Source organism: Octodon degus, unplaced genomic scaffold (genome assembly GCF_000260255.1).
Source record: "Octodon degus isolate 3935 unplaced genomic scaffold, OctDeg1.0 scaffold00140, whole genome shotgun sequence".
Lineage (NCBI taxonomy): Eukaryota > Metazoa > Chordata > Mammalia > Rodentia > Octodontidae > Octodon > Octodon degus.
In genome coordinates, this window is record NW_004524716.1 from 808620 (window position 1) to 830971 (window position 22352).

At 45.8% G+C, this 22352-nt stretch overlaps 1 protein-coding gene across 2 annotated transcripts in view; it reads right to left on the reverse strand.

The window, feature by feature from the left end:
* Nucleotides 1-3051: 3051 nt before the first annotated feature.
* The window catches only part of Ttf2 (transcription termination factor 2), a 45051-nt gene continuing 25750 nt past the window's right edge, over nt 3052-22352 (reverse strand). For both annotated transcript variants that reach the window (XM_023701787.1, XM_023701786.1), the window contains exons 11-23: nt 21454-21604; nt 19409-19514; nt 17344-17525; nt 16484-16637; nt 16106-16197; nt 15638-15720; nt 14890-15020; nt 13976-14146; nt 11664-11722; nt 10169-10319; nt 8438-8520; nt 6575-6649; nt 3052-3987 (exon numbers count right to left, since the gene is read on the reverse strand). In XM_023701787.1, the coding sequence (XP_023557555.1) occupies nt 3843-3987; nt 6575-6649; nt 8438-8520; nt 10169-10319; nt 11664-11722; nt 13976-14146; nt 14890-15020; nt 15638-15720; nt 16106-16197; nt 16484-16637; nt 17344-17525; nt 19409-19514; nt 21454-21604 (1583 nt within the window). In that variant the 3' untranslated portion in view covers nt 3052-3842. The remainder of the gene's footprint in view (nt 3988-6574; nt 6650-8437; nt 8521-10168; nt 10320-11663; nt 11723-13975; nt 14147-14889; nt 15021-15637; nt 15721-16105; nt 16198-16483; nt 16638-17343; nt 17526-19408; nt 19515-21453; nt 21605-22352) is intronic.

Genomic DNA, 22352 nt, shown 5'->3' on the forward strand with positions numbered 1-22352 from the left:
ACAGGAAGACACTGCCCCCCCCCAACAGATGGCACCCCAGGGGTCACACCAGTCCTTCTGTTTTTATTTTAGCAAATAAGAGGCTTTTACTGTGGAATCTTCACAGGGGCCTGGGCACCTCTGGAAGCCTGGGCTGGAGCAGAAGCTGGAGCCTCGGCCTTGGCTGGAGCCTGGGCCTTTGGCCAACAAGGCCTGTGACCCTTGACAATGCAGGCACGGATACGCTTCCCAGGCTTGGGGTGGGCAATATAGGCCAGTCAAGCGAGCCTGCGGTTTATTCCCTTTGGGATGATCTTGGGCTTGACCTCCTTGGGCTTGATGAGGGCCTTGACAGCCTCGGCGCGTATATCCATGGCCTTGGCATTGTTTGCTTGCATCTTTTTAAAGCCCTTTTTGTTGTGCTTCTTGGCAAAATGCATGTTCCTAAGGAACTTGGGATCTACCCCTTCAGAGATTCGTATCTTTGTGACCGAGGTTTCTTGATGCTATTTTTGTGGCATTTTGGGGACTGGTTGTGCATGGTGTGGTTCTTGGACTTGGCCATAACTGCACTGTAAACCACAGCTGCCAAGTGCCTGGACCCGGAAGACTATTATAATCTTCTCTGTGCCCACAGGCATGCTTCTTGTTTTTTTTCTGTAGTCTCCTAGGGCTACATGCTACGTAACCAATAGCAGTACAACATCCCACTTCATAAATCCAATCTGATCAAGGTATTGGGTAAATAAATTTCAGATAGCCCGAGAGATTAAACCAAATACTTGTGGCCCCATGGTTATCCTATTAGTGCAGAAGAATCTGGCTTCACCTTGGGGCCCTGCTAAAAGTCATCTCGTTGAGCAAACAATAACCAAAGGAAACGCCGTGTTCATAAACAGCCAGAGTAAATCACACAGCTGTTAGAGGTAAGTCCTGTCCCATAAATGCGTAATCCTGCCTTCTGATGTTTCCGGTGATTGCGTGACAGCAGGAGGCCTGGATGTGGTCTTCATCCTCTTGCTGTACAGTTCAGGCTGGTTTTGAAGTTCCTACGTAGCCCAGGCTGCCCTCACACCTGTGACACTCCTGCCTCAGCCTCCTGAGCAATGGGATGACAAGCATGAGCAGATATTCCTGGCTGGAAGCAGTTTTTAAAGGGTCTAGGACTGATGATGCTTGTTTGAGTTACAGAGCTAAAGAATCAAACTATACAGACCTTCCATGAAGGAAATTCCGTCCCATTAGAAATTCTTTGTAAATGTGCTGCTTGGATCTTGAGGACAGACATCCACCATGTGGTTCTGTCAGCTGCGCCCATGCTCTGTCCGCATATTCCCAGACCTTCTTCCACAGAAGTATCACTAGTACTCGTACGCATCTCACTGTTTGTAAAGCATGTGTTACCCCAGGTCATTCAGACCCAAGTCCGCTGAGGCAGGCGCACGTCAAAAGCGAGCCCAGCAGTCGTGGTTACCACACAGAGGCAAGCTCGCTGACACTGTGCAGCACCTCAATTACGTCACTACATTGTGGGTTGCTGCCCATCGCTAGAAGTTACCGAGACACCCTGTCCTGTGCAGACCTTAAGAAACTGACTTGCAGCCACTAAAATGGACACGAGATATCGCCCTGCCAGTTACATTAGTCCGAAACATTTCCATCTGAGGACAAGGACTTAAGAATGCTTGCTGGGTACAGGCCATCCTTTTGGGACCGTGCTTCCTGCCTTTTCTATAGCCTCAACATATCAGCACCATCTCACTGTTCCAGAACACCTGGACATAATCGGTGGCTTTGCCAGCTTACCATCGCAACAAAGAAAATTAGAGAAAGTGTTTAAGATATCAGGAGGGACAGCCTACAGTCTAAGAATTTTTCCCAAGAGCTCTTGAAATGTACACTAGCAATATTCATCTCACACCCTTCTGATTGACATTACTATTTGGTGAAACAAGTTACAGTAGGTATAGTTGTTATTCAATTCCCAGGGGAACATGTGCACTAGTCTGGCGCCTTAGAGGTGGGAGGCTGCCGTGCCCACCTAACCTGGACCTCGACTAATGTAGCTAGTGGAGGAGCCAAGTTCGAACACTGCTGCGCACCTGGGAGCCATTCGTTCTTAGGTGACTGTCCTTTAGCACGTTGATCTGGTAACTCCAAAAGGGTTGTCTTACTGTTTGCATTTCCTCATTTTATCAGGGACCTCCTTTTAGCTGTTAAATTCTGAAAATATGCCCACCTTACAAATGAAGAAACCAAAACAGAGAACTTACGGATTTGGTCCAAAAATCAGTAGTTGGGTTATGCACCCAACTAAGGTGAGTGTGTAAATTATAGCCATGTTGACGTTCTCAGCAGGCTACACTGTCACTGCCTTTGTAAGCCTTGAGATCTTGTCCTTACAGCGAACCTTTGCCTGACCTCAGGGAATCAGTCTGTACCTGGGTTAATGGCTTTGTCTCTTTACTCAACTCAAAGGAAGAAACGTTTCTAGGAAGAAGTATTATTTATAGCAGAAATCAGCAGAGTAAGTTTGGGGATAATATTGATCAGAAGGGGAAACTTGTTAATTTTCTGAAGAATAAAAGTCTCAACTGTTTGTATTAGGAGAGAAGCTGCTAATACTAACAACCCCTGAATCTCTGTGGCTTAAAAAACTGGTCTCATGATCATGCCATAGTCCAGTGCAGGCGAGCCGAGTACAGAAGTGCCTCGGGAAAGGCTGTTTCACTCACTCGGACCAGGTTTGACAAAAGAATCTATGGCCAAACTTAGGTTATGAACCCAAGAAATGACAGCTTCACCATTCCTCTAAGGCCGTGTCATTTCCCAGTCGTTCTTGGATCCAGCAGGGTTAAGAGGGAAGAAACTGTGAAGAATCACTTGAAAAGTGGTAGAGAACAGTCTAGAAAAGCCTGACTTCTCTTCACTTTCCACTAATTAGAACTAGGTTAACAGGTATGTCTGCTACGGTGAAGCTGATGATGTGTCGTCCCTCGGGGTGGCCACAGGAGAAAGAAATGGGTTTGGTGAACACATCGCATTATCTCAGCAACAATATCAAATGCATGTTTATTAACTATACAAATACCAAATGATTCAACAAATTCTAAATGACATAATACTAAATCCTACCAATAACTAAAATATAGTAAAACAGTAACATGGTACCAAATACTGATATGATGGAAATACTGTGATACATGGTACAGATATTAAATGATACAGTGATTACATGATATTCACACTGATGTACTACGTGATATGCTGCTGATACACTACTAAATGACACAGAGATGCAAACCCTAAATGACACACTGATAGTAAAGGAAGTAATGATACGGTGCTCAGCATCTGTTTACACACACAGCATCTCCTTGACCTTAAGACGGAAAGGAAAACTGCCTGGGAGACAGCTGCAGAGGACCGGCTGGCCTGCAAGCTGCGCTGCTCAGCCCCGGGTGCTTACAGGACCACGAAGAGGCAGGGAGGACAGGAGCCTATGTCAGAGGGGACGGTAACAGGGGTTCTCAGACCAGCTAAGCCAAGAAAGGCAGCGCAGGGCTTTCTGAGCTTTGCTGAAGCTGATGTGTGGTTTTGCCAGAGCTGTCTGACTGCATCTAACTGAAACAACTCACTGGTTTCTGTGTTGCTCAAAGCAAGCTGATTACCATAATTGATTAACCAAATGTTTAACATAATTACCCGTCCTCACTTCTAGAGATAAGATCATGCCTCCTTTGGAGGAGCAAGTATGTGGTAGGTGAAACAGGAAGGAAGAACAGAGCCCAGCAGTCACAGCTGGGGCGTTTCTCCCAGATCCTAGCTCACACCAGCGCAGTTCCGCACCTACCGGCAGGACATTAGATGCCAAAAAGGACTTTGAGGTCAGCCAAGGTGAGCTTGGTGAAAGAGTCTCCAGATCCTGACAGAACCTGTTGGGCTAAGTCTTTCTTTCTTTCTTGAAGCTCCAAGATCTTTTCTTCCACTGTCCCCTCACAAATAAATCTGAAAAATAAGTAAGAAAGCTGTCAGAAACCCAAAGCAGCTGGTCTAATAGCATGCTCAAGCTTCTATCATACTTTTATTATCGATGCAATACCTTCCTCTTAAGTTTTCTCTCAGTTAAGAACTCTGTTCAGGAGATCCAAATAACATTCGCTGAATATATGTTCATTTAAAATGTGTGAATCAGATTGACTTTTTCTTTCAGTCTGAAGCTAGTATAATTAAGAAAGCCTCAAATAAGCAGCAGATATCCCTACTAGAAAAACTACAGACATGCAGCTTTCCTCCCCAAAGCTCCACTCTTGATAAAGACGAAGCTTCTGTCAGGTACACTTGTGCCACTTCACACACAGGGCCTCACTGCTTGGCTGGGTCACACACAGAGCAGCTTTTCAAACTAAGGATGTACACTGCTGCCATCTTTCAACTGCATTTTTCAAACATTCATCAGAAATGGCTATAACCTTGAGACCATGACATTAAGTGAAATAAATCAGACACATGAGCTTAAATATTACATGGTTTTTCTTCTATGAGAAATGTAACACAGAAATAAAGAACAAAAGAAAAGATAGTAGGAAGACGGATCTTCCTCAAATGGGAAGGGGATGGAGAGATGAAGGGAAGTGAGAGAAAATAGTGAAGACAGTTAAGATATCAACTCCCCAGAAGGAGTGTAGACATTGTGTACTACAAAGACATACTAATAACAAGGTTTAATGTAACTCAACAAGTATTAAACCCTTGCTATACAGCATGTGGTACGTTGGGTATTGGGAGGTTAAAGATGAACATGGTTTCATTCTGAAAGCGAACACAGCAGAGCCACGAAAACCCAACAACAGCAGCAATATAACCTAGTTAAGTGCAACCTCGGAGGCATGGCCAGGAGAGAGAATATGTTTGCAGGGTGCTCAGGGAAGTAGCCACGAAAGGGTTAATTCTCCATGTGTGACTTGTAGGATAAGCAAGGCACTGCCAGCTGGGAGGGCACCCCAGGGATGCAGAACTGCAGGAAGATCATGGCACCCGGTCCGCCCGCACAGTGGCAAAAGCTCACGGGGCTGGGGCAGCCAGATCGCGAGGCGCTGTACCTGGCAGGCTAGGATGCTGAGACAGGATCTCTAGAGAATAAATCCACTGAAAAGCGAGGGGAACCTCACAACCAGACTGACTACTGAAGGACAGCCCTCAGGTGGTAACGCAGGGAACAAGAATGAGCAGGGGCTGGAACAAGGGAGGCAGCAGCAGCAGCGCCGGGTGGAGGACGGCGACCAGAAGGTCTAGAAAGCACTAGAGGTCTCAGTGAAAAGCAACAAGAGGAAAGAGCCCAGCTTCCAGCTACAGGATTGGAGAAACAGAGATACTTCTCAGAGACAATGAATATAGGAGGATTAACAATTTTAACATGGGAGGAAGACACAACTTCACTGTGGCATTCTGATCCTGGAACACGTGTAATGATACTTGCTAATCGTGCGTGCTCAGCAGGTGTCTGTTTCAGAGCTGAGTGCACCAGTGAGTGAACACGGATGAGTGTGAGCACTCGGATTCAGACATTTAGCAAGACTGGGATGTTCCTGTCTCAAGGTTAGGAGATGGTGGAAATAAAGACACTGACTGTAGATTTACTGGAGTGACTATAGAGTTTTTAAAGAAGGAAATACAGAATGAGCAAAAAGAGACCTAGGGAGTAAAATCGGCATCCTCAGTGCGTTTGGCAAATGTTGGAAGTCCTGAGGATCCCTTATCCAAGTAGCTAAAGTGGACAATGCAAGCCAATCTGCGCAAAGAGTGTGACACAAACAGGTGACACACACCTCTGTGACCTCTAAACCCTTCATGACGGCTGGTCCTGAAAAGGAAGGGGCAGAGCAAGAGCAGCCTGCAGCAGCAGGGCAGTTCTGCTGTCCGTCCAGGTGGGAGGCTCCCAAGTAGAGAAAGACTGCCAAACAGCGAGCTGTGCGCTTCAGAAGGCCGACTGGGAGGAAACCAAGAAAGACTGGGATGCTGCGCCAGACTGGAGAGGCAGAGTCGCTGACAGCTGCTTGTTAGCATCTGGGTTTTCTACTGCTGCAAAGGTACCACTGGAGCGTACCGTGAAACTGAGTAAGGTCTGCGACCAGACAGTTGTATTACGTTCATGTTAATATCATGATTTTGATAATTTTATTGTGGAATATGTAAGTGAAAAATCCTTGTAGCAGTAAATGTACACTAAGTTAGGAATAAAGGAGCACTGTGTCTACAACTTACTCTCTCAGAAAGTTTATACACACAAACACACACACACACACACACACACACACACACACATACAGGAACTTTGCGGTACTCTTGAAACTTTTCTTTAGGTCTGAAATTATGTCACAATAAATATTAAAAGCAAAGACACAAGGTTCCTTGGCTATAACCAAGTATATGGATGCCTCAAATTGCTTGTTTCCTTCCAGGCTATCGTATGCCCGAGGATATCCCCGAGGAGCATCACTACTGAGTGGTTACCAAATACTTCACATCCTATTAAAAACACTACCTAGGAAAGGCTTTCATAAAAGAATAAAAGGGCCCTGAGGACCTTTCTTACCTGTGTATGACAACATCTTTCTGTTGCCCTACTCGGTAAATTCGGTCACAAGCTTGATCTTCCAGAGATGGATTCCTGTTAGAAGAGAAACAAAAGGTCCATCCTAGATGTAGTGACAAACTGTAGCCCAGGGCCAAATCCAGCCCATTGCCTGGTTTTGTACACTTCTCCAGCTACAAATAGTTGCTGCATTTTTAAAGGGTCTTAAGAAAAACAAAGCACAACACAAACACACACTCTCCAAGAGTAAGTGACAAAGCCCTCCAAAGCCTTAGATACTTACAGAGGTCTGTCTACCTAGGTTGTAGGCTACCTTGACCCAAGAAAGGCGCCCATACAGTCCTGCTCTCTAGTGAAAAGCTTTGGCAGACTCCTAATAACTCTTAGAACTATTATTGGTTGAGAGCTAGAAGCAATGAGGTGAAACCAACAGTCAAACACAGTCGTAGGCAGCTGGATGACCTCGGGCTTCGGATTGTTACTTAGAAACTGGCTAAGATTCTCGGCATTTGTCTCTTTCAACTTAACATTCTACCATTCACCTCAGAAGCTTACTTTGTTCCCTCCACTATGGATTTCCATCTTCTCATCCTACCTCTTTAAGTCCTGGATATCATTTCTCCATCTCAGAAAACAGCCCAATTCCTATCATGCTTTCCTTGCCCCCAAGTGTATGGCAGAAGCCCAAGTTAGACCGAAACGTTCTCTAAGAAGGTAACAACAGCTTGGTCTGTGTGTAGCAATCTGGGCTGCCTGAAAAATATGGAATCCCAGAAGGAATGCTTTGTGCAGCAGTCCTTGACTGGCATAAATGGAAAACCAGCAACTGGTACAACTTACGCGAGACTTTCTCCTGCGAGCCCTTCCACCTGCCCACCTCACACCCACGACAGACTGTCGTGCTCCTGGCAGTAGCATTCCATACAATGAATTCAAAGGCGGCCCATTAAATACAATTCTCAATTTTTTTTAAAGGGTTTGTTTGTTTTTGTGCAAGGTCTCACTACACAGCTCAGACTCAGTAGTGATCCTCCTAATTTCTGCCTCCTTACAGGCGTGCGCCACTACGCCCGGACTCCATCGCCGGCTCAGAGTACCTGGGGGCAGGGCCAGCGCGGTATACGGTGCCAGGGATTGAACCCTCGTCTCTGTGCTTACCTAAGCAAGCTCTTAGTCCACTGAGCTATGTCACTGGCCTTTAAATACATCTCTAACATTAAAAAGTCCTTTGCTTTTCTTTTTGGAGTAATACTTCTAAGACTAAAGTTTCTTTAGATCTTGGGGCTGAGGAGATAGCTCGGTGGTCTAAGCACCTGCCTGGCAAGTGCAAGGACCTGGGTTTGATCCCTAGAACTGCATGCAGTGCCAGAACCACGCCAAGCTAGCCACAGAAAAAGGGCACAGTAGTGCACACCTGTAATCCCCACACTGGGGAGGCTGAGATAGGAGGATCACAACTCTGAGCTTCATGTCAATACTCTACCAAATAAATACATAAAAGATTATTTATATGTGAAAAAATAAATTTTCTTTAGATCTCAACAGAAATGTCTGGAATATGGTTTCTAGAGCACAGGGAAAACAGCACAATATAAGCTCCTAGCCCGAGGAAAATTATGTTCCCAGTTCTATGGAAACATTAAATTAACAACAAAGTAAGCAGTCATTTGAAGATCATTCAGGAATTTAGGAATGCCAACTACCCTTACATCCTGCTTAGAGATGCATTTCAGATATCTGTAGACGGGGGCAACTCCGTAACATAAGCACACACTTGACGTAAGCAGTCAGACCCGCTGCCCGTCTAGCACGCTGGTCTCCCAGCTACGCTCTAACAACCCAGGACAGGCCCAGATTCATTACCAGTGCATGTCCAGAAGGAAAAGGTGGTTTCCTCCAGTGAGATTTAGGCCAACACCTCCAGCCAAGAGAGAGATTAGCATAACCTTCAAATGGAAACAGACAGTTAACTTGATGCAGACCTGTTCTCACAACACGTGTGGTGGTCGGGGGCCACAGGTGTGTGCAGCCCCGGCTGCTGCCCAGCACGAAATACTGAGGAACCTTTAAAACAGGGGCCTCCTGGGAGGTCTTCAGGTCACTGGGAGCATGCTCCTGAAGGGAAGAGCAGGAGCAGCCCTTTCTCCTTCTTTTCTACTTCCCAGCCACAACGTGAGCAGCTTTGCTCCACCAGGAACCCCTGCCATCACGCGCTGCCCTGCCACAGACCCAAATCAACAGGGCCAATTAATCATGGCCTGAAACATTCAGAATCTGAGCCAAAATAAACCTTTTCTTTTTATAAACTGGCTATGCAAAGTATTCGTTTCAGTAATGAAAAGCTAAGACAGCACCTTCCTGTAATTTTCAGGTTCAAGCCCAATGTCAAAACAGGTAAGCAACACATTCCCATCCATTTTATTCCTGCGGTCATGTGTTGAAACATTAAGATGCCATCTCCCACGCCTCACTTCTGAATCACTTCTCACCTCTCAGTTTTTTAGAAGTCAATCTCTGAAAACTGACTGCACACCAAAATACGTGAACTCTAATTTTAGAGCTCTGGGGTGGTCAGTTCAATGAACTTTCCTCTAGCCAGATTTTGTATATTCCTTCAGTTCCTGCCCCTTCATTGTTGTACTAAGTCTGCCAATCATTCATCTAAGGTTTTCTAAATCCTTTTTTTCCTTCTTCTTTTGGTATCAAGAATAGAACTCAGAACCTTGCACCTGCCAGGCAGGTGCCATTCCACTGAGCTTTATTTTATTTTATTTTATTTTTTTTGCCTTTTCATTAAAATAGTTATATTAAAATAAAAAATGTACATTTTCTCACATAGATGTTGAGCAAACACTTTAATGACATCACAGTATCAAAGAAAAAATTTCCAAAAATTTGTGAAATAGTTCAGGTGTCACTGAGCTTTAGCCCCAGCTTTAATCCTTATTATCAATAATTAGATGACTGTTCTTCCATTTCCTTCCACACTGCCTCATCGAAACTTCCGTTTGCATAAGTGCCTGCTTGGCAAGCACAAGGCCCTGGTACCAGAAAAGAAAAACAAAAATAAAAATAAAATAAAAATCCCTTCAAGGCCGGTGAGATAGCTCAGGGGACTAAGCGCCTGCTTAGGGACCAAGGTTCGATCCTGGTACCTCGTGCCACACTGGCCCCGCCCCCAGGCGCACTGAGCCAGCCACCAAGACCAGGCATGGTAGTGTACACTGCACACCTGTAATCCCAGCGCTGGGGAAAACAGGAGGATCACTACGAGTCCAAGCTGTGTAGTGAGACCCTGTACCAATTAAAAACAAAACAAAAAACCCCTGCAACTTTCCTGCCAGGCTTGCCTTCTGCAGAAAGATTCTCCTGGTTGTAGCCAGCTGTTCCAAGCCTCCCATTAGTCCTCTTGTTTTATTTCATTTAGATATTTGTGCTCTTTGATGCGTTCCTCGGTAAATGTCTAGTAATTCTGAACATTTGGAGGGATCAAGGTTGTGAATTCATGTGAGTGTCTGTATCATAACAATGCTCTTTGTGGAACTAACAACAACTGGGTCCTTACTGTAAAGCTCCGCTGTGGCCAGCTCATACCTGTGGGCCCCTGGAGTGGTTAAAGGCTTCTACCAAGTCCATCCTCTGTTTGGGGCTGACGGAGCCGTCGATGGTGGCGTAAGACAGTCCGTGCCTCTGAAGGTGCAGCGCCACCACTTTCAGCATGCTGGTCCACTGAGAGACGATGACACTGCAAAGCAGGACAAAATAAAAAACCACCCCGAACAGATTCAACAAGCTCAGGCCCTGCTAACCTGAGGATCAGTTACACAATGCAGGTAAGGAAGGGGCTCCTGCTACATGTGGGCTCACTGCCATGCTTGGGATGAGTGTCCCAAAGCCTGCTGGGTAAAAGAAAGGCGTGGTCCCGGGCTGGTGACAGGCGCTACAGACCCTTTAGACGTGAGCCTCCAGAGCTGTGTGCCGAGTTAGATCTGCCTTTATCGGGAGCCTGGTACGGTTCTGTTTTGCTCCTTGCTGTGCTGGGGGCTAACACAGGGCCCTCACACTGAGCTACCCATCCATCCCCAGCCGCTCTCTTTTACACTTGGAGACACAGTCTCACCAAGTCACTAAGTTGCCTGGTCGGCTCTCACTTGTTCTCCTGCCTCTGGTGCCCAGAGTGCTGGGGTTAGAGCTGTGTGCCACCATTTCTGATTTAGGTTAGTTATTCTGTTGTGGAGCCATGAAGCTAGTACAAGCTCACACTTAGGTCAAATTGTAAGTTTATAATACTGCCAATTATTATTTTTTTTAACTTTCTTTTTTGGGGGGGGCAGAATTAGGGATTGACTCAGGCCCTTGTGCTTACCAAGGAAGCGCTTATTCCACTGAGCCATCTCCCCAGCCCCTGCCAATTATTTCTAGACTCTATTTTTATCTTGTGCTAGATAAAATTAGAAACAAACGGTGGAGATTAAAGTAACAGCTGCAGCCTCCTTGTACATGAAGGTCTAGTGCTCATGCAGATGTCTGTGGTCCTGCAGGAGAAGGGACACCAAAGCCAGGCATGGTAGTGCATGCTTCTATCCCAGCCCTTGGGAGGCTGAGGCAAGATCACTGTGAGTTTGAGGCCAGCCTGGGTTACATAGGGAGTAGTCATGTTTTAGTACTGAGCAGTCCCTAAGTCATGTTTTTAGAGTTTTAAAATTTTAGATTAAAGAACTTCACATATACAAAAGCAGATACACCACATGCACGCAGACTATAACTCAGGAGGAAACGAACCCGTCTCCAAGCATCTCAACCACACTGCTGCAGCTCCCTGCCCAACGCTGCTGCCCCTCCCTTGCTTTCTTCCTGTGATTTGCTACTCTACACATTGTTCCCTCCACTCCTGCAGAGATGGCCTTGCAAACTGTGTCAGAAATATTTTAATTAGAAATCATGGGGAATTTGTGCTATAGCCTCAGTTCTTTTTGCAAAGCTTAACCCAATGTCCTGACATAAAAAGCCTTGTTTGGTAAGTATTAGCAATAGCAAGTTTCCTTTTTTAATTATAAGCAATGCTTCAATCATGAAATAACACATTTACCTCTTTTGGGACCCCGAGGTTCTTTGGATTGCCTCCAATTCTGCCAACAGAGATGAAATCTGGGAAAAGGTTACGTTAATGTAATTTAGGCAATCCACACTTCTCCGCTTCCCTTGTCTGAATTACTGATGCTGTCTCCAGGATGCCACCTAGTCTGACCCTTCTCTTCTCCACCTCTACTGCTGCGGCCAGAAACCTACTTCTAAGGCACAAGTGCGTCGCTTCCCTCCCTGAGCTGCACCCTTCCATGGCTTCCCACTGAACATAAGGCCCAAGCTCCTTAAAAGGCCAGCTGGAGCCTGGCTGCCGATTGCCACTTTCTCCTTCTGCCTGTCTCTCACCAGGCCCTCCCCCAACAGCATGCCAACCACACCAAAGGCTTCTTCCAGGAAGCCACGCCCTGCCTCCTCACTGGCAGCTCTGTTCTCTTTACTTTAGAACACCTTCCCTGCCAGCTTAATGTCACTTTAATGTCAGCCCCCCAGCCCTCCATGTCCAATTTAGGTGGCCAGTGCATATGTCCTATATAGAGCCTCTGGCTTTTACTATCAGAATCCCAAAGATGCAAGATGTCAATTGCCGAAGTGTCCCAACGATGCAAGATGTCAATTGCTGAAGTGTCCTCTCTTGCTTCCAGGGCTGGAGACAATGCTCCAGGAGGTCAAGGGTAGCAGTATCTATCTCACTTCTGTATTCCAGTCTCAGTACCTGCCTGGATGAAGCGCTAGCCTAACATTTGCAGAAGAAAGTAAAAGACCTTAACCCACTTAAGGCTGCTTCAAACACTGCTGAAGAGAACCTGCTGAGACTGAGGAGCAACTGCAAAAGTTGGCTCTGAGTTTTCACCCCTGAAAATGCATTCAAGTCCACATGGCTGCAGCTGGTAAAAGCACAAGGGCATAACTTTGGGGAGCAGCTGGATTCATTCCTCTAAAATGAAAAAAGAACTTTCAAACCATCCATGAGCCCAAAAGCTCGAAGCCCAGAATGGTGGAGGAGTAATAAAACTGGTCCCTACAGCTACTGGGGAACAACCACAGTTCTTGCTCTGCTGGCAAGGCTGTTCCGTCCTGGAGCAGCTTCCTCAGCAGCACTCTGAGAAGCACCACGCTCCGCCTTTGTAGAGCAACCAACAGAGCTCCAGCAATGCAGGCTTAAAACCATGCAGGCAGCTACAGGCAAGGACCGTGTGGGAGAGAGGCAGACCTAGAGCTGCCTGCCTTTAGTCAACAGTGGAGCACACACTGAAATGCCAGGTGTCCTAGTCACTCGAGGGCGTGCAAGCACTGTGATTCCCACAGGAGAAAGCTAGCTAAGAGATTCTGAGGGGCCTGAAGTGGGAGGTCCAGAGTCACAGTCCACTGGCTGGTGTCAGGTTCCAGAAAGACTATTCTCTCCCCACGGGAAACAACTTTACGCCGTTGAAACTAATATGAAGGGGCTTATTCTGTTAAGTTTTGTGAATAAATGTTGCCTGAGTGTCACACAAGGAACACAAATCTTAGCAACGTAGGTGTTCCCATAACAGCTAACTCTGAAGGCTCTAGAGCATGTACTCAGTCCACACATGGGACTCCTCTTACGTTTTCTTCAGCTATTTGTGGGAAAGACCTAGGGAAATGTTTTAAAATTTTAATTAAGAGGAAGCATTTCTTTCTTTAAATAATTCTATTTCCTTGGCAGTGACCTCCTTTCCAGTTTATGACTTTTTAAAAAGCCTCTGAAGAAAAGAGGTGGAGGCTAGGACTGGTAGCTTAAGATCCTAGTAGAAACAAGCCCCACTTTCAGGCACGCAGGCCAGTGCAGCAGGTTTCAAGCCAGCGAAAAGGCAGGACACAGCTACCGCTTGGTGCAGCTGCCTCCAACAGAAATCTCCAGCTTACAAAGCTCTGAAGACAAAAAACAGAAGGACTAATGGAGACAGACGCTGCACAGCAAACTATCCTCTGGGATGAAGCCTTTCAGCACGGAGCAGCAAACGGCACTCGCATATATAACGGTCTCTGGGATTAGCCTTTGGGGTTTTCCTTTTAAACTTTCCCTCAATAAATCACTTGTTTGCTTAGACATCATCGCTAGCACAAACCTGGCAGACTTGTCCCAGATCGCTCTCTGAAAGACCACTGTGTCAGACAGCTTCCGTGTTCCTTGTGATACCCTGAGGCTTTAGACTAGAGGGAGAACCTCAGCAGTCACCGTCTAAGCCTTCCAGCCCTGCCACCACGGCCGCACTCGCTTGGGCAAATGAGGGCTCCAGCACAGAAGAACAGGAGAAGCCAAGCTCACTACCAGAAGCAGAGGGACAGAAGTACCTTGGTGCTCCCACGTGTGTCCTCGAAGAGCTCCACCCTGAAGCACGTTCCATTAAGGGCAATCGTGGGGGATGGCTCTGCGTTGTGGAGCTCGGACAAGGTCAGAGCACTGAGCTGCTCCTCCAGGGACAGGACCAGGCCTTCGCTCTTGAGCTCTGCAGGCTCCAGGGCCTGGGGGATGGAGCACAGCGATGGGAACGGTCGGACAGGCACAGCAAGAAGCTGTATTACTTGCCGGTGAGGTTATGATTTAACATTTGACAGGGAAAGATGTCATGTGATTTCTCCTCAGTTACCACTCAAAACACTTCTGCTTTACGTGTGATCTTACAAGTTTTCTCATTATCGTAAAGATAAACTACATGATAGAATTTTAAAAAGATTTGCTATATAGATTTACATGATCATTCTATTTTTTCCCCCCTACTAGAACAATTCAGTTAATTAAGCTACTGATAGTCAAAAATACATTACTACAGCTCCTGAAACAAACGTGCCTCTTAATTTTGGGTATGCCTCTACCCAATGTAAAGGCAACTTTTCAATCTGTAAAACTACTTGAGTTCCCATATTCAGACCTAAAAGCCCTAATACTAGACAACAGCAACTAAATTAGCTTTACTACATTTGAAATACCCAGACATTCACAAGTGGTTTCCTTTTTATCAGAATGTCACTTCACATTCTAAAACAAAGTTTATTTAAAATAAATAATAAAAGTGTATTCCTCCCAATGCCATGAAAGTTATCAACACGAAGGGAGAGTAACATCAAGTGAAATAAGCCCTTTCTTGTTCACCCTACCAAAAACCAAAAGAGAAACACCCACCCCAAACCATGTCTCTTGAGCTAGGAGACTAGACCTCAACTGTAAGAACCAGAAGTTGTGGTGCCACCCTACGGCTTCTCCTTACCGACTTCAGTAAAGAAAGATGACAGCAGCACTGGCGGAGCCGCAGAAGCTGGGACAGGATGTGGATGGTGCTGGCTTTCTGCAAGTCTGAGGCCACAAGGCACCGGAGCTCGCTAGACCCAGACCCCTGCACTGCTTCCAAGAAAGAAGATAAACCCCAGGGAATTGTACAGGATTTAACACAGAGAAATCTGGGGGGACTGGCAACTAAATGAAGCTAGCTTAAACTTGTTTCAGATTCAATAATTTAACTAGAATTCACTTCTATAACAACTCAACCAAATACTGGTTTCCCTTATAGACCTACATGTATTTTTGTTTAGTTTTAATTATTTATTTATTTATTTATTTATTTATTTATTTGGTGCAGGGTCTTGCTACGCAGCTCAGACTCACAGTGATCCTCCTGTCTCAGCCTTCCCAGTGCTGGGATTATAGGCATGCGCCACCACCCCCCGTTTTGGTGGCTGGCTGGGCAAGGGTAGCGCCCAGTCCTTGCACTTACCAGGCAGGTGCTCAGACCTCTGAGTTATCTCCCTAGCTCCTATGTGTATTTCTAAAAGTAGATTTAGGAAACAATGAAAAGGAAGTTTAGATCTTGTGCTAGGTCTTGTGTTTACTTTCTTCTGGCTTGAGTTCTTGGTTAACTCCTTATACTTACGATTCTTAACCCTGTGTTTCTGCCACCTTACCAAGTGCAAACCCCCACTTTCAGTTGTGACACGCACTTCGGAGTGCGCCTGGCTTACCTCGACGGAATGGATTATCGGGGCTTCTTTCAGTTTGGGTTTTTCCATTTTCACATCTATTCAGATAGGACTGCAGAGCTGATCTGCCTCGGGTCAAGAGAGAAAGCGCGCATGGAATTGTCACCAGCACCGAGCAGGCTGACCCCGGGGCCTGTGTCACTGCGCTCGCAGCAGCACCGGGGCAGACTGCAGAGCGCTCTGGGGCGCCAAGCTCATAGCACGCGTTGGCCAGCGCTAATGAGAAAGAGGTTTACTATAAATCAATAAACAAAGCAAACAAATCCACATCGGAAAGGAGGGGTCAGAAGTAGGAGAAAGCGGATCTCGGATCCAGGGAAGAATGAGAGAGCAGCTTTTTAAGGTTCCAGCGAGAGGCTGCACGGCTTGCACGGCTCACGGAAAGCAGCCCTGACCCACTCCCAAGCCCACAGCGATGCATGGGAGAAGGCGCTTCCTCACTGCGCTCACCTTGACGTTGCAAAGAAGACATTGTACACAGCCTCTTCATCTTTGGAAAGCTTTAAACGGTGAAGCTGAAATTCACGCTGGGGCAGCGTCACCTGGAAGAGTAAGGACCAAAAGAAGCTGGTGTAAAACCGACCTGACGGCCAGAGCACACTCCCCAGATGCAGGGAGCCCCCCACAGCAACGCCTACGCTCTCGAAAAATGACTGCGCCAGCGTGCAGCACGACAGGACTCAGTAACACGGGCCAGGTCCCAAACTCGGAGCCTGCTCATGGGAAAACGGGAGGCCCAGAGGCTCCTGAGGCACAACAGAGGCCTTGCACCCGGCAGCACTCATCACCCCGCCTCCCCGGGGCCTCCCCTTAGAATGCCTCAAGTACCAAGGGCTTGCCAGAGGCGTCCAGCTGGTCTTTCATCCTCCTCAGCAGAAGGCTCTTGGTTAAAATGCTCAAGCGCTCTCCTCCCTTCCTTGAACCGTTGTCGACCTGACTCTTCCACAGATTGAAGTCATCAAATGGAGAACAGCGGAGAAATCTTTTTTTTGTCGGGAAGGACACAGAGTAGAAAAGAAAAAATATGGGAGAGAATGGAAAAAAGGTTTCAAAGAAAGACAAAAGATGAAAACCAATCAGACTCTTGTATCTGTCATCCAATCATTTTAAAAAGTGAATTTCACAGCCAATCTCTGATCAAAAGGTTCTATGTCAATAATGAATACCACATTTTAACAATGTGACTTCTCCATTAACAACATCTACACTGTCACAATAGGACATACAACCGAGAGCTGGAATTTATTCTGGAAGCTTCAAAGGCCAGCAAAGAAATTCCATAGCCTTTTATGGGCTGACTTTGAATAAAAGCATATATTTTTAAATCAACATTCTTTTGTGTTTGCCTCAAATAAATTGTAGTCCTGAGCCTCGCCCAGATGTTTTAAAGGAGAAATAGCCCAAGACATTCATTAGACGAAAGAAAGATGATTTCTGCTTCCTTTATTCAATCTGTCCTACATTTTTGTATAAATAGAGGCTGGATATAATCAAAGTCCTCTATCAGCCAGTCAATCAACAGATATTTTCTCATAAATATTAATTTTTTTGCTCTTTAAAGGCTGACAGGCTTGCCATCTGCTGCACAAGATCATTTGGCACACCTCAGAGCTTCATAATGAAACAAGAAATAATAATCAAGGGTTACAGGCAGGGCTCAGTCACACACTCCCAAGGAGTTTACTCACTTCAGCAGGGAATACATATCCAACAGGTTGTTCTGAATGGGGGTTCCAGTGACAGCCCAGCGGGCCCGGGCCTGCAGCTTGCCCACAGCAATGGACGTCTGCACTCGGGGATTCTTCACGCTGTGCGCTTCATCCAGGATGATCCGAGCCCAAACTATCTGCAGCAAAGGCGTTGAGAAGCCCTGGAAGAAGCATAAGGGAAATCCAACAACAGCAGCGAAAGTACATTCCTCAAAGAGATAAACCAGTGTAACGAACAAGTATCCAGGACTCGCTCTTACCCTCCAGTTTGCTTAGGTCAATTACACAGAATGGAGTTGAAACACCAAGACTGAAAGAAACCTCCCGACAAGTTCCAATGAGCAGGTCACTTGCATATCTCAGGCCTTAAGCTTAAGACCACTAATGGCAACATGTTTTTCTAATTTGAGATTTCATTTATTCTTTCAGAACACACTTCAGCAATGGATATAAGCCTACAATTGTACTTCCTCAATAAAATACTAAATCTACCAGAAATCTACTTTTACATCTGAAGTTCTAAGGTACATCTAAGGGACAATTCTTACCCTCTAGGAGCTCAAAGTAGAGCAAAGGAAAAACAGTAACTGCAACGTGAGGTACATACAGTGAACCACACTTGATTACCCAACAGATGTCAGAGGGACTCTACCGGCTGCTTGCACGGTGGCACCCGTGGTGCCCAAGCTAGCAGCGCCTGGCATACAGGAGAGTGCTACATGTGCCGAATGGGTTGCTGGGAATAAGTAAGCACAAGTGCTACAAGAGGCTACTGGGCAGCCCACCAGGGATTCCTGAAGCAGGTTATGAAAGAAAAACATAACCTGGAAAAACAAGTGGCAGCAAAGCACTGCATTTAGCAAGAGAAGGCAAAAGTATAAGAGAGCACGACAGGGACTGGAAGTCCATCAGTGACAGAGCAGGAGGTGCCACGAGGACGCAAGGGTTGGTGAGCCGGAGGGCACACAGGCCACGTGGGCTCCCCGTGCTCCTGGTATGCACACAAATAAATCTGGAGTCTATCCTGAAGGCAACAAAGAGCTACCCAGGAATTTGTGGAGTTCACCATTAAAAGAAGTCAGCATTAATTGGGAACTGGAGACCCGGTTCTAGGTTTCCCCTCTCTGGATATCCTGTTATACTAAAAGTAACAGCATATATACAAGCTTAGTTCTTTTTTTTTTTTTTTTTTTGTGGAACCGGGGATTGAACTCAGGCCCTTGCGCTTGCCAGGGAAGCACTTATTCCACTGAGCCATCTCCCCAGCCTAGCTTAGTTCTTAGAATACCGTATCTTCATAGCAGTGGGGGGAAGCCCCATAATAATTATGCCATAAAGTCTTTATATCACAGATCTGCCCACAAACACTCAGGGTTTTTCACAGTTCCTCGCTGGCTTCTGGGCTGTCATCCTATTATGCTCATAAATTCAATTAGTCATAAGCCAACAAGGTAAGTCTGTACAGCACACCTGTGAAAGTTTGCAACTCAAATGTTCTTAAGCTGGGGCCTTCTTGCATTTGAATTTTTTTTTTTCTAGGAAGTAGAGAGGAGGCAAGGAATGATAATCTAATACCAAACTATGTATGACAATATTGATTCTGCACAATACATATACAAAATGACATGGGAGTATATACGCTCCACACACACACTTTTTTTTTTTGGTACTGAACTCTGGACCTTGCACTTGCCAGACAGGCACTTGGTGCAGAGCTATCTCCTCGGCACTCTACACACTCTTAAGCTCAACACAGCAACAAGTGTAGTTGTCCCATACTCATGTGTTGACCACCATTACAAGTGCAGGGCAGTTAACTTTCGTCCTAAAAGACAGCTGAGCACTGCACCAAGTATCAGCCTTCACCTCTGGGGTGGCTGCAACGAGATGAAGGACATGAAACAGGCGACAACCGCAGAGTGTCCACAGGGGACCATGTAGAACACCCCTGACCTTATAGAAGGTACTTTTGCTCTCGCTGAGGCCATGAAAAGATGTTAGGTGACGTGTGGCTTCAATTCTATCTCCCAACCCAAAGCCTCACCTCCACACTGAGGTTTGCACCTGGGGCCTCTTCCTCCTGCTTCTTTGTGGGAATCTCCTTGGCCACGAGGCTGTAGGTGGTAATCACGACGTCGTACGTAGAGAGGCTGCAGACACCACACAAAGAACACAGTAAGCCCCCCACTCTGTGTAATCTGACAAGAGACAGGGTTACTACCTTCATAAAATAGCCCAGGGCTGGAAGGACAGACAGCAGGATTAACTCACGCCCTTACTCCATGAAAACACACATAATTTTAGAGGTAAATTTTATCTATTTAGCTGGAAGAACAGAGAGAAGATTTGATTATCTCCTGCATGTGTGTGCGTGCACACACACGCACACACAATTTTAGGGAGGTAACCTTTACCACTTGGCTTCCATATTTCTTTCCCCGGATCATTTTTAGTCTGCTCACCATAGCTAGAACATCTTCCCTGTTCCCATACAGTCAATCATGATTTGAGAAGAATACTATTAAAATCTCAGAGAAGAAACAAATCCTCACAGCATTTCTCTCTACTGCGGTGGACTGGTGTAACCCCATTAATTCAGCTATGGGCATAAAAATACACACTGTGAGCTTTCTGTTTACCTTGCCAGCCCTCTTTCCATGTAAAGACAATAACAGTGTAAGTATTATTCTGAAGCAGATTAACATAGTATACTTGAGAGGCTGTCAGTAAAACACTTTTGATAAATAGCACATGCCTAATTCTCAGAGGCAGCCCTGTTCATAAGTTAATGTAGCATGATAAAGTATAATTGAGAATGATTCCAACAATCAACTACTATATTCTGAATATCAAACTAGTTATCTTCAAAGTATTAATCAAGTGAGACCTAATTTACTTCTTTAAAAAGTTCAGAAGAAAGACAACTCAAAGTATTCTCTGCAGAGAAAGTCCGCAGGCCTGCTGTTGGCGCCCGGGTCCTTTTGCCTGCTGAAATGATGAATCGTTACAAGAGTTGTGGCATAAGACCGAGCGAGGGTCACCAACCTGGCAATTTTTTTCTTGAAAGGCTGCTGCCCTGGTCTTTATAAGATATCTTTAATATTAAAGGTGAAAGACAGATTATTTATAGGTAGACAAAACTTTGACCTTATGCATGATTACAACACGAAAATATTCACTTCAGCGAATCACATCACAATTAGGAACATAAAACAATTTCTTTAAAACCAGAAGACTGGGCTGGGGGGTGTAGCTCAGTGGTAAGCACTTGATTTGCATGCACCAGACCTGAGTGCAATCCCCAGTATCCAAAAACAAAAACAAAAACAAAAAGGCACTGAGTAGGAGTAAAATCTGCTATAGCCTTTCCCCCTTCCTTTACAATTAGGGCCAATAGTTCTCCCTGCCTCCCCACTAACTTCCTCCCTCTTGTTTTGGAACTGGGGATCAAACCAGACCTTCCTTCATGCTACACAAATATTCACCACTGAGCCAAACCTCCGACTGCGAATCATCCTAAATTCCTGAGTCTAAAACTGCTTACATGGTTTGTATATAAACACTGCCATGAAGAGATGGGTACACACGTGTGTATACTTACACATGTACCCACTTTACCCATGATCTCTCTAGTCTAGAGCAAGCAAGCATTAGAATTTTATCAAGACGCTCTATGAGACTGGGATGGGAGGCTCCATTCACACTACGAGGAAAGGAATGTGAGTTCTGGAATCAGAACTCCAGGCTGTGATGTCGCCTCACTTGCCATTGTGGATATGCTGGGTATGCACCGTCACCCCACCCAGTTCATCCAGGGGATGCTGCTGCCACCTGGCTGACAACTCAGGCCTCTCATGCCAGTTTTTGTAGAGGACAACGACAAGGACATAGCAAAAGAACAGCACAAGTGATCTCAAGATGTATGTTTTTGTAGACGACAAAGGCTGTTGGGTGATGAGAATGAAAATCTGCCTTTGGTCTTCACGCATATCACGGTCCTGATTACAAGAAGAATGAGTGAGTGGGAAATTCAGCAGCGCTCCTGAATGAGGTGCCCGACACCCCAAGACACAGCACCCCCGCACTTACACTTTGGCATGCGGATTCCGGTTTGGCCCATGATAGAGATAGACTCTGAGTTTGTTGCTGTCCACACGTTTCTCTACCTCATTTTTCCAATGATGGATCAGGGAAGCAGGACAGACGATTAGTGTTCCATGGGACGTATAGACAGAGGAGTCTTGAGGAGAAAAAAATCAATCAATACCTAGTTACATTCATTAAATAGCCTTTAACTTTGTTAAGAATTCTACCTCTTTCTCTCGACTGGTTTTATTTCTTCAATCAGTATTTTTAACTGTTGCTCTGATTCCTACATAGAACTGATGGTAGACTAGGAAATGGAAGAGATGGTGTTAAAAACCAAATTACTTATTTATCTTTTAAGAGTGCTCGAATCCAGGAACAGTGGCAGCCTGCTTGTCATCCCAGTACTGTGGGAGGTGGAAGCAGGAGGGTCACAAGTTTGATCATAGCCTGCACAATTTAGCAACATAGCAAGATCAGGGCTGGGGATACAAGTTAGTGCTGAGGCCCAGGTTCGGTTCCCAGCACCAGGTAAGCAGCAAGCAGTCAGGCGAAAGAAAGTACGCAGCATGGATCTTAGTCGGAGAAAGCAACGCTCTTCCAGAGGGGCTGGGGTGGAGGCTGGACCGTTTCCTAATGCTTCCTGTTAGTTTATCATAGGGCAGTATTATTATTCTAGGGCCAGGCCCCATCACACCTCATCTGCGTGCGTCCACGTGCTGCCCACCCAGGGTCATACGACAGTGGTCAGTACAGGTCCCGAGAGCAGAGGGCCTCACACTACTACTATCCCACCCATGTACGTGGCCCCATACAAGCGGCAGTGCCTAAGTTTAAGTATGGATAAAGTTACTGTACTTTAAATATACAGGTCAAGATAAGACTGTAATTATCATCTAGAA